Below are 14,767 nucleotides of genomic sequence, written 5' to 3' on the forward strand. Positions count from 1 at the left end.
CACCCAGCTAATTTTTGTATTTTTAGTAGAGATGGGGTTTCACCATGGTGGCCAGGCTGGTCTCAAACTCCTGACCTCAGGTCATCTGCCTGCCTCAGCCTCCCAAAGTGCTGGGATTATAGGCGTGAGCCACCAAGCCCAGCCTGACCTCTGCTTTTTACTGTGTGTGTTATATATATAGTCCAGTAAATAAAATAAATGCCTTCAACATTAAATAAGTGCCCCCAAATAATCTGATTCAAGTCACTCATCCTCCTGTTCTCTGAATTTTGACAACTTATATAACATCACCTCTAAAAGCACTACATTTTCTTATCTTTCTAATACAACAAATAAAGGAAATGGTTGCTCACTTCTACGTGAGGCACACAAAAAGATAAACGCAAAGTAACATGAAGGGAGAAAATCAGGCTGACTTTGATCTGTCAGAAAAAAGAAGCTTTCAAAGCAAAATTCATCAAAGGCATTTAATTCCTATTCTACAGATTAAGTATGAGTAGAAGCAATGCAAAAGGGCCCCGCAGACCTGGAAGATGAAGCTTAGCTCATGTAAAAATGCAGCATCCTCATAACTGCTTTAATTATATTTTCCACAGATATTCATGAAAATAGAAGGCAAAGAGAAGGGATATTAAAACAAAGGTATATTAAGCTTTGAACATTCCAGTAAAAGGCACCAAATAAACATAATGTATTAATATATTAGCTCAACTAGTTATTTTAATTCAGTCAGATTCACTCATAATCCAAAGCACTCTGGTTTGTAGGGGGTGGCTCTGCTATGCATACATACTTACTGAAAAAAGTTAACATGAAAATCCCATCATTTCCTATCCTCAGCTGGTCAGCATCATCAAAATCATCCCGACCCACAAAATCCTCATCCTAAATGAAAAGAAAAAGAATTATTTCTAGGCAAAGGGCAGATATAAAGAAAAATGAAGGGGTAAATTTGAGTAGCAAGGAAAAAAGTTACTGCTTTGGCTCAGTTCAAAATTATGAGCATTAAAGGCTCAATGTGTGTTTAAAATTCCATTTTGCATTATTAATATATAATTAGAAAAGAAGCAAATCTTTCTTCTATCCCCAGTGTTCTAAACGAAATTTTCATCTTATAACCCAAGTTCTTTAACAATACACTTCAAAAATTTAAAAGTTCACAAAGAACTATTTACTCTTCCTTTAAAAAAATATACCTCAAGAAAAGACAAAAGATAAAATTTACTTATACATTTGGTTTAAATTCTAGAATATCAGTAATCAAGGACCTGTTTAGGACCTAAAATATTAGTAATCCAGGGTCTATTAAAGAGATAAAATCAGCCAGGTGCAGTGGCTCATGCCTTTAATCCCAGCACTTTGGGAGGCCAAGACGGGCAGACCACGAGGTCAGGAGATCAAGGCCATCCTGGCTAACATGGTGAAACCCCTGTCTCTACTAAAAATACAAAAAAAATTAGCCAGGAGTGGTGGCGGGCACCTGTAGTCCCAGCTACTTGGGAGGCTAAGGCAGGAGAATGACATGAACCTGGGAGGCGGAGCTTGCAGTGAGCCGAGATCACACCACTGCACTCCAGCCTGGGCGACAGAGTGAGACTTCGTCTCAAAAAAAAAAAAAAAGATAAAATCAGCCAGCTCAAGTGTTTTATGAGGGGCTGATATAGGGGAAAAAAGAATAGTATGATCATACATGAACAGTCCACAGAACTGCCCACTGCTCAACTCCATAAGCATGTATTTGTATTGGTACACAGATCTAAAACAATCTCACTTCTAACCTTATCAGCAGATAAGATCTTTTCCATCCTAACTTGATAACATAATATTGCAGATCTAGAAATAACATGATCCTGAACAATACCAACACATGTGGGCTATCTTTTTAACTGATATAGGTATGTGTTGAGATATTTAAAAATAATTGAATATATACTTAGAAGTGATAGATTTGTACACAGTTCAATGAGGGCTCCTCAAATGAAAAATATTTTAGGGAATATCAAAACTTGTTGTACACAGAAAAGGTCTGGAAGACCCAAATTGTTAACAGTGGTTCCCTTGGGGAGTGGGAACTACAGAAAGGGAAGTCGGTGGCAATGGCAGCTTCCTTTTCTAACTTAACATACTTCCTCTATTGTTTGAAATTTCTATAAAAATGAATTGTTTTATAATTAATTTTTTAAAACATTAAATACCTAGTATTCTTACTTCATATTAGCAGAATAAGGTTTTGCCAAAATTAAAAGCTAATTGTTTTTTGCATAACTACTCAAAGATATACTCCAAAAAATACATGGAAGTAACATCTAATAATATTACAAATGCCTTCTAACTGTTCTTCCTGTCCTCTTGGTATCTCTTCTATCATGATGCATCCTAGAAATTGCTGCCAAGTTAACGTTTCCAAAACACCACACAAATCCTCTCATATCCCTGCTCAAAAACTCTGAAGGATTCTCTAAAAGCTACATATGAAGTTTAAATACCCCCATCTAACATTCCAAGGATTCTATAAACAACAGTTCTAGTCATGACTTTCTATCTCCCTTCACAAACTCTTGCTCATACAATGCCAATTACTACATCCACAGAACTGCCCTCACCTGGCTGAATTCACACCTGCTTTCTGTGCTTTTTCCCTCTGGAATGTTCTTACCCATCAAAACTCTGGGCCCACATGAAATCTCATTTTCCCCTATGATCACCCAGTAAAAAGTTTCAGTTCTTGATGCTCACTGCTCTTACGTGTCTTAGTTATCAGTATCTGTGGGCCCTTTACCCTAGTTGGATTTTAGGCTTTTGAATAACAATGAGGAACACTGCCTTATACAAAGCTTTTTACCTATCCACTGTAAAATACACTGCATCTTATATTTAAAAAGTGCTTTATACCTGTCTGCTGAATACTAGAGCCCTTTAAGAAGTTCCTAAATATGTACTTGTATCAAATGAAAGTATTCTAAAGAGTTCTGTGATTAATCAGAGCTAATTTCCATACTGATCTATTTACTATATATTGCAACAGGTCTGCAGAGTACAGTGAAACAAACAAGGACTTTGGATTCTTGAATATCTGGGTTTGACTTTCACTTCTGCTACTTATCAGTCATACGACTTTGGGAAAATTACTTTTTCTCTCTGGACCTAAATTTTTCACATCTGCAAAATGGAGGTAACATAATCTCTACCTTTCAAGGTTACTGTGAAGACTGGAAACAATATACAAAATATATAAAAGCATCAAGCACAGTACCAAGCATGTGGTTTGCTTCCAGTATACGGCAGTTACATTATGATGGTCTTGCCCTTAGACACTAGGGTTCTTAGTTTCTCCCTGGCACCTATAACAACTGAATGCACATCATCACCATTTAGGATCATCCTAGACTGGGCTCATAAACTATTTCTGCCAAGCAATCATTTTAGGAGCTCCACTCCTCACAGTAGGTGTGGTCTGTAAACAGTCTACTATCTTAAAGCCAAGAGGGGAACATCTGGGCCTATGCCATCACACTGCCCAGACTAGGCTTCTGTACTTGCTAATCACTCACTCCAGTTACTTGCTAGAATAGAGCCTAGAGGCCTGATGGTCCTCACATTTCTGGGGACTTATCCTGCTTCCATTCTCCCAGCATCTGGTCCAATGCCCTACCTTCATCAGCCTCAATCTGGATGAATATTTACAAAATGACAAATGCAGCACTTACATATCTGACATCAAGAACCAAGAGTGCCCAATAATCTCCACTGGTTTATATGGCATCCCAGTCTCCACCTCCATGAATCAACATCAGGCTAGATGGAATCTATGTCCCTACAAATGACATAATCTGGACTGCTGGAAGAACGGAGTTCATCTAAATCAATGTGGAGATCCCTTTTATGAGTTTAATTTTATAAATTTGCACATATTTATTCTCTTCCTAGACCTCCCTAGCAGCTATCCACCCAACAGCAAAATATTAAGTGTGCAGAATCAAGGAAACGTTAGTGTGCTTCTGCTTCAAGATATTTCAGCCATCCCAGGAGACTTGAAAAATTAGTGGTAATAGGAGAGATGAAGGAAAAATGAGCAGGTTTGACTAGTAATTTACCTTGTCATTTTTAAGAAGAGATGAGTTTATTATCCCAAAAGCAAATGTACCTGATTTTTAAAATTAGCCCTACTTTCACTAATCAATACAATCATAAGTAATGAATCAAAATTGGATAATGAAAATAACTTCATTCCCACAGAACAGCCATCAAGTAACATAGCAAATTATACTCACTCTCCCAGGAACCAAAGGGATAGTAGCTTCAGCCTTGGTCCTCTCGGCTTCATCATAACTGGGCAGTGTTGTAGCTACATTGTAAGATGGGGGCTTTGGAAACCCAGACTCATCCTTGTAGTCAAAATATGCTGCAGAATTTTAACAGTCACAATTTTTTGATGATTAGCTGAATTGAAATAAAAGGAGTTCCACTAACTCTAGCAGACAAAACCCAGCCATTCCCTTAAGAGTACATATATAACAATTGAACCAAAAGACATTCCTAGATGAATGTAAGAGACTGGGGGTGATTTTTAAATGTATCCACTTCTCAATTATTTAAAATCCAGACTCGCTTTGTAACCTTTCTTCCGACTGCTTCTGAAACTTTTTTTTTTTTAAACTGTAATGTCAAAGCACAGAGTGTTTTTAAGGATTCCGTAATCACCTTGCCCTGTTACCTACCTGCGCTCTCTGCAGAAATGCTGCTGTAAGGTGGAGGAGCATCACCTGCAGCCTGTTCAGGTTCTCCAGACTCTTCTTCATTCTGCAACTAAATAAAGATTTCATATTTTAATGTAAGCATAACGCCAATTAGAAAGATAAGAACCCAAAAACTGAAATAAATAGCCTTTCTAGAAAGCTATTTGGCAACGTATTTTGAAAGCCTTAAATGCACAAATCTTTTAAGAAAAGTATTCTACTCCCAGGAAGTTATTCTATGGAAATATTCAGAGACAAAAAGGGTACATGTAAGTGTTGTGTCAGCAAAAATTAGTAACAACCTAAATTCCAATCATAGGAGACAAATAAATTACAGTACATCTCACAAAGGACTACTAAACGGCCATTAAAAATTAAATTTTGCCATCCTGGCCAACATGGCACAACCCCATCTCTACTAAAAATACAAAAATTAGCCAGGCATGGTGGCACACTCCTGTCCTAGCTGCTCAGGAGGCTGAGGCACAAGAATTGTTTTAACCTGGGAGGTGGAGGTTGCAGTGAGCTGAGATGGTGCCACTGCACTCTAGCCTGGGCAACAGAGTGAAACTCTGTGTCAAAAAAAAAGTATACATTAAATTTCAGCCAGGCATGGTGGCTCACACCTGTAATCCTAGCACTCTGGGAGGCCTAGGTGGGTGGGATCGCTTGAGATTAGGAGAGCTTAGGAGTTCAAGACTAGCCTGGGCAACATGGCAAAACCCTGTCTCTACAAAAAATACAAAAATTACCTGGGAGTGGTGGCATGCACCTGTGGTTCTAGCTACTCAGGAGGAGGCAGCAGGATGGCTTGAACCCAGGAGGTCTTGGCTGCAGCGAGCTAAGATTGTGCCACTGCCCTCCAGCCTGGGTAACAGAGTGAGACTACGTCTTTAAAAAAAAAATTAAATTTCATTACTCAAATAGATATTTATGGTGTACTATTATTACATGAAAAAAGCTAAATTTGCCAAACAATATGCATCATATAATCCTTTTTAAAAAGGCAGACATATAATGGAAAAGAGGCCTAGAATGAGACATTTACAGTTCAACACTGTTATTTCTAGGTAATAGGAGTACAGGGGAATTTTTCCTTTTTGTTGTGTATCTGCATGTTCAAATTTTTTGTAGTGAATATTTATCACTTGCATATTTTTTTTTTTTTTTTTTTTTTGGAGAGACAGGATCTCATTCTTATTGTCCAGGCAGGAGTGCGGTGACACAATTATGGCACACTGCAACCCTGGCTAACTTTTTTTAAAATTTATTTTTTGTAGCGATGGAGTCTCCCTGTGTTGCCCAGGCTGGTTTCCAACTCCTGGCCTCAAGTGATGCATACTTTTTTAAAGTTAGAAAAATAATCTGTTAAGACAAAAGTCAAATCACAGACAAACCATGTTACCATTATATTCAGCGTGCACACCAAATTAAATCTTAAATAATTGAGACATTTATGAAAACATAAAATTCTCCCTAATTCTACATATATCTGTCAATAGATACCCCTTTTCCCTATCTCAGTAACTTTTCTGCCAGCCAAATCTTCAATTTTTTAAAATAAATTGCACTGAAAGTGTCTGCTGTTGCTAGTCTGTATAGTCTACACAAGTCATCTTCATAGAATAAAGACATTGCATTTGGTTTTTCCAGTCCAGTGTGACAATGAACTATATTAATTTAAAAGATGAGTTAGCTGGGACTAGGAGTCAATCTGGAAATTAATAACAGAATATTTAGTGATATAACTGACATAGGGGTCTGGTCCTGGCTTCAGTATCATCAGGATATACAGAGCCAACTGACATACTTGTAAAATACATACCACCTCTAAACCATACTGCTACAAAGAACTCTATCTTGAATTGAGACAGAAAAACAGAGAGGCTGAGGTGTACTAACATGAAGTAGAGCTCCATAATCCATTAAATTTTCTTTCTTTTTCTTTTTTTGAGATGGAGTTATGCTTTTGTTGCCCAGGCTGGAGAGCAATGGCGGGATCTCGGCTCACTGAAACCTCCAACTCCCAGGTTCAAGCAATTCTGTTGCCTCAGACTCCGAGGAGCTGGGACTACAGGTGTGTGCCACCAGGCCTGGCTAATTTTTGTATTTTTAGTAGACGTGGGCCAGGCTCGTCTCAAACTCCCAACCTCAGGCGATCTGCCTGCCTTGGCCTCCCAAAGTGCTGGAATTACAGGCGTGAGCCATTGTGCCCGGCCATAATCCATTAAATTTTAACTGATCATCTCAATCTCCACTCACTATGCTGTTCAAAACCAGATGTCAATAAATTTTTCTGACTAATACTACAAAAGCTTCAATTTCAAATGAATTCTTGTGTCAAATTCTCATCAGCATCTACCATCTGGGTACACTTTTTCGAATCCTAGTAAACTAATGTTAAACTTAAGGTACTCCCAAAATAACTGTATTATAACCTAAGATAATTTTTCCTTTTAAACAAAGACATGTGGCCAAAATAGCTGCAGTAAAGCCAAATGTTCTTGGGACACTGAACTAGGAATTACTTAAAGAGAGTTCTTTGGACCACGGTTCACCTAAAATACTGGTTTTAACACTGTTTGAAGCTCTTGGCAAGGTATTCTTAGCCTCCTCACACCTAACCACTCTTGTGCTGTGGGAAGGTCACAAAGAAGCAGAAGAGTCGGCAGCAAGAACAAGGCAAACACGGACTTTTCGAATATATTCCCTTAATATACTGTAGCCAGTAATGAACTTCATTTAAACCTAGCTTGGTTTATATCTAACCCGTTTTATATTTCCTGAGCTTGGTGTCAAAGTAATCACATTACCTCTGCATAATTTAGGTCTCAGAAAGGAAGCATGACAATTCTAAGAAATACAGAAATCCAAAGAACAAAGAGGTTAAGAGGTCTTCTATGACAATATTTATAAGATAGGCTGCCTGTCTCCTGGCAACTTGGAAATGTTAAATTTGATCATCCCCCACCATAGTAAAAGATGACAGTGCAAATAAATTCCAGCCTTCTTAGAACCACCAATTTTCACTTTGGTAAGGAAAAAAGAAACACTTCCAGGTGAAGAGTTTGCTCCATTAAAATTCACTACTTTAGAATAGTGTACTTTTTTCAATTAAAAAAAAGAAAAACAATTTAAAACACCATTATGACTATGGTATAATCTCAAGACCTCACTGTACAGGCTTCCCACTTGGCTTGCTTCTATAATGCTGGTGATAAGATTAGGCTCCATCAAGAAAGCTGTGTAAAACAAAACACCGCAATGTTAGGGGGATTGGGGGGAGAGGCAATCACCTTCAAAAATAGTAAGTATTTAGTGCCTGCCATCTGCATGAATAATAACTTGCTGAACAATGGAATCCTTAAATATACATCTTTTTACACTTTGGGGGCAACAAGTCAGGCATTCACTAACAAGTGGAGGAACCATGTGCGCTAGAACTAGAGTGTGCTATAAAATTGGTAACTTGGTTCCAAAATTTATGTTTAAGATTCCCCTTTTCCGTCCCTGGGAACCCTTCTGTGCAGCCTCCCTGCCATGTCCCTGGAGCTCAGGGATCTTCGGGCTCTTTCCTGATGCTTTCTGAAAGAATACGCGGCATTGTCACATTGGGGTTAGAGTTGGAAAGATGCTCAGTCTCTTCTATCAACTGGGTCAGTGGAAGCCCAAGTCCAATTTAACTGCCACAGAATCTGGGTTGTAGGTTGTCTCAGAGAGACAGATCTGAAAACTGGGACAGATCTGGGAACTTCTGCTCTCAGTGCACAGAGATGTTGGGCAAGGGTAGGGGGGATATCCTTTGAGTGACTGTGATAGATAATAAATAGCTGTTGGACACTGGATTTTTCTTCCTGTCATATAATTTCTGTTAAAATTCTGATCAATTTTACTAAACTTCAAATATGATTTATTTATTTTTTGATTTTTATTTTTTTGAGACAGAATCTCACTCTGTCACCCAGGCTGGAGTGCAGTGGTACGATCTTGGCTCACTGCAACCTCTGCCTCCTGGGTTCAAGTGATTATTCCACCTCAGCCTCCCAAGTAGTTGGGATTACAGGCATGCGCCACCATACCTGGCTAATTTTTGTATTTTTAGTGGAGATGGGGTTGTGCCATGTTAGCCAGGTTGGTATCAAACTCCTGACCTCAAGTGATCCGCCTGCCTCAGCCTCCCAAAGCGCTGGGATTACAGGCGTGAGCCACCACACCTGGCTGAAATATGATTTAAATGGCATTTTTTCCAAATAGAGTTACACAATTACCTACACAGGCCATATAAAGTAGAGTTTAATACAGAACTACCTATAACTACCTATGCCTCCATCACTAAGAAATAAATAATCCAATCAACCGAGAATTCAGATGGCCTTTCACTTTCTCACACCCAGAGTGTGCCCTTACTCTTTTCCTGATTACCTTTGCTCCCCTCTATGTGCTGAGCGGACTAGAATGGCTCCCCAGAAGAACCCTAAAACTCTTCCATTGTTCCCACTTCAGATATGTCACAATCTGCCATGGTGCCTTTGGCCTTGATGACCTTCAATTTGAAAAAGACATTTATTTACAAATAGGTGCTACTAAGGTTTTGTTCTCAAGTCACACCTGTAATCCCAGCACTTTGGGAGGCTGAGGTGGGTGGATCACTTGAGGTCAGGAGTTTGAGACCAGCCTGGCCAACATGGTAAAACCTCGTCTCTACTAAAAATACAAAAATCAACCAGGTGTGGTGGTGTGCACCTGTAGTCCCAACTACTCGGGAGGCTTAGGCACGAGAATCGCTTGTTCCTGGGAGCTCCGTGGAGGTTACAGTAAGCTGAGATCAAGCCACTGCACTTCAGCCTGGGCGACAGAGTGAGATTCTGTCTCAAAAATAAATAAATAAATAAAATAAAATAGAGGTTTTTTTTTCCCTCATCACCTTCCTCTGTATCTAGGTCCTCTTATTAAAAATAAATGTGACATTTTTATGAATCTCCAACACAGAAATCATATATAGTTCTAATTCTAATAGAAACAAACTTGAATTTAACAAGTTTAAGACATTATACTCTACAGATTTAAGCTATTATTTGAGTTCCCAATCAGCAAGAAAGCTTCATCACTGCCCTCCTCACTAAGTAGTTCTAAAATGAGCTGTTTTTAAGCAATAGCAGAGCTGGGACTAGGATTAGGGCTAAGCAAGTGGCAACATTTATAACCATAGCAAACGGCAGGACCTAAAGGCACTTAAAAGTCATTCTTGGATTCTCTATATTTCACTAAGAATGGGAGAACAACAAAAAACCCTACACTAAACAAAACCCATAAATCCTTATATATGAGAAAAAGTATCAACATATACCTCAGAATTCATACAAACAAATAAAGCACGTGAAAAATATGCTGAAGTATCCAGTAAGTCCATAAAGTTGTTAAGTATTTTCACTACTTATTTTTTTCTTGGTTTGGTCCTATTTAAACAGCAGGAAAATTCTTGTAAGTTTCAAGTCCCTTCTTTAAGTTATTAAAAATAAATATCAGAAAATTCTGGGTCAATACCTGAACACTAGGTTTAAATGTTATTTACCACTTCTATCTTAGAGTTAATTTCTAAAAACCTTTACCTTAAAATGCAATTTTTAAAGCTCTCATTACCAACCCACTACTTCTGCATAGTCCCTAAATCCTACCAAAACAAGGCAGTATAATTACAAAAAGTAAACAAGCACATTTCTTTTGGTAAACAGCTGAGTATGCTATTTTACTGTTGTTCAGAAATAATCATTAAGTTTGTGTGGCCTGCACGTTTACTTTATATATTGTAAATATAAACTCTGTTATTCTAACATCACCAAATTATTTCATTCAAGAAAAATTCTCTATTTAATTGTTATTAATTAGGGGAAGATATTTTAAATAATTCTGCAAGAGAGACTAAACAATAAAAAGGCAACCCAATTATAAAATGGGCGAATGATTTGAAAAGACGTTTCTCCAAAGGAGATATACAAAAGGCCAGTAGACACAAAATGCTCAACATCATTAAGTCAGCAGGAAAATGCAAATCAAAACCAAGACTCAATACCACTTCATGCTTACTAGGATGGCTATAATAAAAAAGACAGACAATAACAAGTGCTGAGTATGTGGAGAAACAGGAACTCTAATACACTGCTGGTGGGAATGTAAAATGGTGTAGCTGCTGCGGAAAAGTTTGGCAGTTCCTCAAAATAAGTTAAACATAGGCTGAAAACACAGTGGCCCAGCCTGTAATCCCAGCACTTTGGGAGGCTGAGGCAGGAGGATCACTTGAGGCCAGGAGTTTGAGACCAGCCTGGACAATACAGCAAGATCCTGTCTCTACTAAAAATTTAAAAATTAGCCAGGCATGGCGGCCCACCTGTGATCCAGCTACTCAAGAGGCTGAGACAGGAGGATCACTTTAGCCAAGGAGTTCCAGGCTGCAGTGAGTCCAGTCCAGTCTGTTGCTCAGTCTGAGCAACAGAGTGAGACACTGTCTCAAACAAAAACAACAACATAGATTTATATTAACATCAAGCAATTCCACTCCAAGGTATATACCCAAAAGAACTGGAAACAAGTTTACATAAAAACTTGTACATGAATCTTCACAGTAGCATTATCCATAATAGCCAACAATGTTCATCAACTTACGAAGGGATCAACAAAATGTGGCATATCTGTACAATGAAGTATTATTCATCCAGAAAAAATGAGGTACTGACACACGCTGAAACATGGATGAACCTTAAAAAGATTATAGTACAAGAGGCCGGGCGTGGGTAATCCTAGCATTTTGGGAGGCCAAGGTGGGTGGATCACGAGGTTAGGAGATTGAGATCATCCTGGCTAACACAGAGAAACCCCGTCTCTATTAAAAATACAAAAAAATTAGCCGGGCGTGATGGTGGGCACCTGTAGTCCCAGCTACTTGGGAGGCTGAGGCAGGAGAATGGTGTGAACCCGAGAGGCGGAGCTTGCAGTGAGCCGAGATTGCGCCACTGCACTCCCGCCTGGGAGACAGAGGCAAGACTCCATCTCAAAAAAAAAGAAAAAAAATTATAGTACAACAAAGCCAGTCACAAAAGGCCATACATTGAATGCTTCCGTTTATTGTAAAATGTCCAGAAAAGGCAAAATCCATAGAGACAGAAAGTATATTAGTGGTTGCCAGGGGCTAGAGAAGGGGGAGCAACTGACTGCAAATGGGTCCAGGTTTCTTTTTGGGGTAAAAAAAAATGTTTTAGAATTAGGCAGTGATAATGGTTTCACACCTTGTGAATATAATAAAAACCACTGAATCGGCGGGGCATGGTGGCTCAAGCCTGTAATCCCAGCACTTTGGGAGGCTGAGGCGGGTGGATCATGAGGTCGGGAGTTAGAGACCAGCCTGGCTAAGATGGTGAAACTTCGTCTCTACTAAAAATACAAAAAAATTAGCTGGGCGGGGTGGCACGTGCCTGTAATCCCAGCTATTCGGGAGGCTGAAGCAGAGAATTTCTTAAACCTGGGAGGTGGAAGTTGCAGTGAGTTAAGATCGCATCACTGCACTCCAGCCTCGGCGAAGAGCAAGACTCCGTCTTAAAAAAGACAAAAAAGGCCGGGCGCGGTGGCTCACGCTTGTAATCCCAGCACTTTGGGAGGCCGAGGCGGGCGGATCACGAGGTCAGGAGATCGAGACCAAGACCATGGTGAAACCCCGTCTCTACTAAAAATACAAAAAATTAGCCGGGCGTAGTGGCGGGCGCCTGTAGTCCCAGCTACTCGGAGAGGCTGAGGCAGGAGAATGGCGTGAATCCGGGAGGCGGAGCTTGCAGTGAGCCGAGATCGCGCCACTGCACTCCAGCCTGGGTGACAGAGCAGAAAAAAAAAAAAAAAAAAAAAGACAAAAAAACCCCACAAAACAACAACAAAAAAACAACACTGAATCGTACACTTTAAAAGTATTTTCTAATTTTTAAAAGCAAATCTATATAAACATAAATCTTATTTAAAACAGCCTGCCTGCCTGCCTTCCTTCCCTCCTTCCTTCCTTCTTTTTTCTTTTCTCTTCCTTTTTCTTGTCTCTTCTTTTTTCTTGTCTTTTCTTCCCTCTGTGGCTGGAATCTAGTCGGCTCGCTGCAGACTCCCTGCCTCCGGCTCCCGTGATTCTCCTGCCCCGGCCTGCGGGCTGCCTGGGATTGCCGGCGCGCGCCACCACCGCTGCCTGCTTTTTCTCCTTTGGCTGGAGGCGCGGTCTCGCCATGTTGGCCAGGCTGGTCTCCAGCTCCTGACCCCGAGTGCTCTGCCCGCCTCGGCCTCCCGAGGTGCTGGGACTGCAGATGGAGTCTCGCTCACTCGGTGCTCGGTGTTGCCCGGGCTGGAGTGCGGTGGCGTGGTCTTGGCTCGCTGCAGCCTCCCCCTCCCAGCCGCCTGCCTTGGCCTCCCAGGGTGCTGGGATTGCAGCCTCTGCCCGGCCGCCGCCGCCCCGTCTGGGAGGTGGGGAGCGTCTCCGCCTGGCCGCCCATTGTCTGGGATGTGAGGAGCCCCTCTGCCCGGCCGCCCCGTCTGGAAGGTGAGGAGCGCCTCTGCCCGGCCGCCACCCCGTCTGGGAAGTGAGGAGCGCCTCTGCCCGGCCGCCCCATCTGGGAAGTGAGGAGCGCCTCTGCACGGCCGCCCCGTCTGGGAACTGAGGAGCGCCTCTGCCCGGCCGCCCCGTCTGGGAAGTGAGGAGCACCTCTGCCCGGCCGCCTATCGTCTGGGAAGTGAGGAGCGCCTCTGCCCGGCCGCCCCTTCTGGGATATGAGGAGCACCTCTACCCGGCCGCCCCGTCTGGGAAGTGAGGAGCGCCTCTGCCCGGCCACCCATCGTCTGGGATGTGAGGAGCACCTCTGCCCGGCCGCCCCGTCTGGGAAGTGAGGAGCACCTCTGCCTGGCTGCCCCATCTGGGATGTGGGGAGTGCCTCTGCCCGGCCGCCCCGTCTAGGAGGTCTACCACAGAGGCCAGAAGCAATGTGGGGGCTGGACATGGTGGCTCACGCCTGTAGTCCCAGTACTCTGGGAGGCCGAGGCGGGTTGATCACTTGAGGCTAGGAGTTCGAGACCAGCCTGGCCAACATGGCGAAACATATGAAAAATACAACTGACCAACCAACCAACCAACCAAGCGACAACAAAACAGGTCTACCCTGGAGTCATACTCTAATTTTTTCTATTTTCCTCCCTTTCTGATCCTTTATCCCACTTTCTTTTTCTTCCTCTTCCTTCTCCTTCTTCTTTGTCAAATAGTGGATTGAGTTATCATTGATCCATACAAAGTCCCTCTCTCATTTATTTTCTTTAATTCCCACCCCCCATTTCTATTCCCCGTCTTCCCATGTGCAACCTTCCTAATATGTTTGATATGCATCTTTTTGTTTGTATGTACTTTTAGAAAATGTTTATTGTTTTGTGTGCAAAAAAAAATTTTTTTTAATAAAAAATAAATAAATAAAAAGAAATTTCCAACCAAACTCCTCCACTTACTGCTGTTCAAAGAATAGCTTCCAAATCAAGATTTAAAAATAGTTATTCTTCCAATAATTTAAGGTAATGTCCTGGATGTTCATCTTAGGTACTCCAGAAGGGCTGAGCAGGCTGCGCCTCAGTATGGGGCAGGATGCACGGGGGGGCTAAGCCTGGTGGACTTCTAGGAGGCAGCATGTCTCTGAACTGTTAGCTTTAATTTGTCTCATGTGAGATGAAAATTGAGAGGAGGGTTTCACAACATTGGCAGTGTTTGTAAACGTTTGTGATGTGACACTGCCAGTTGATGTTGGCCAACTGACTTGTTGACCAGTCCAGGTATCCACGAACTTGTCTCCTGAGCCACCTACGATTTCTATACAACCCACAATGTGTTAAGGTTTGTCAGCTGTAAGCCAATCGAGTATACAATTATGGAATTCTTTCTTTTCATCAAATGAAGTTTTAACTATAATTTGTCAAGGTAAACTGTGGCAATGGAATCCTGATGAAGGACTGGAGGTGAATAAAGCACCATTTGC

The 14,767-nt window shown here is 41.3% G+C and overlaps 1 protein-coding gene across 1 annotated transcript in view; it reads right to left on the reverse strand.

Moving 5' to 3' along the window:
• The window catches only part of NDFIP1 (Nedd4 family interacting protein 1), a 47,781-nt gene that overhangs the window by 16,430 nt on the left and 16,584 nt on the right, over positions 1 to 14,767 (reverse strand). Inside the window, exons 2-4 of the mRNA XM_055285851.2 lie at positions 4,719 to 4,806; positions 4,272 to 4,402; positions 798 to 885 (exon numbers count right to left, since the gene is read on the reverse strand). Coding sequence (XP_055141826.1) covers positions 798 to 885; positions 4,272 to 4,402; positions 4,719 to 4,806 — 307 coding nt within the window. The remainder of the gene's footprint in view (positions 1 to 797; positions 886 to 4,271; positions 4,403 to 4,718; positions 4,807 to 14,767) is intronic.

The sequence above is a fragment of the Symphalangus syndactylus genome, chromosome 7 (assembly GCF_028878055.3).
Source record: "Symphalangus syndactylus isolate Jambi chromosome 7, NHGRI_mSymSyn1-v2.1_pri, whole genome shotgun sequence".
Taxonomy (NCBI): domain Eukaryota; kingdom Metazoa; phylum Chordata; class Mammalia; order Primates; family Hylobatidae; genus Symphalangus; species Symphalangus syndactylus.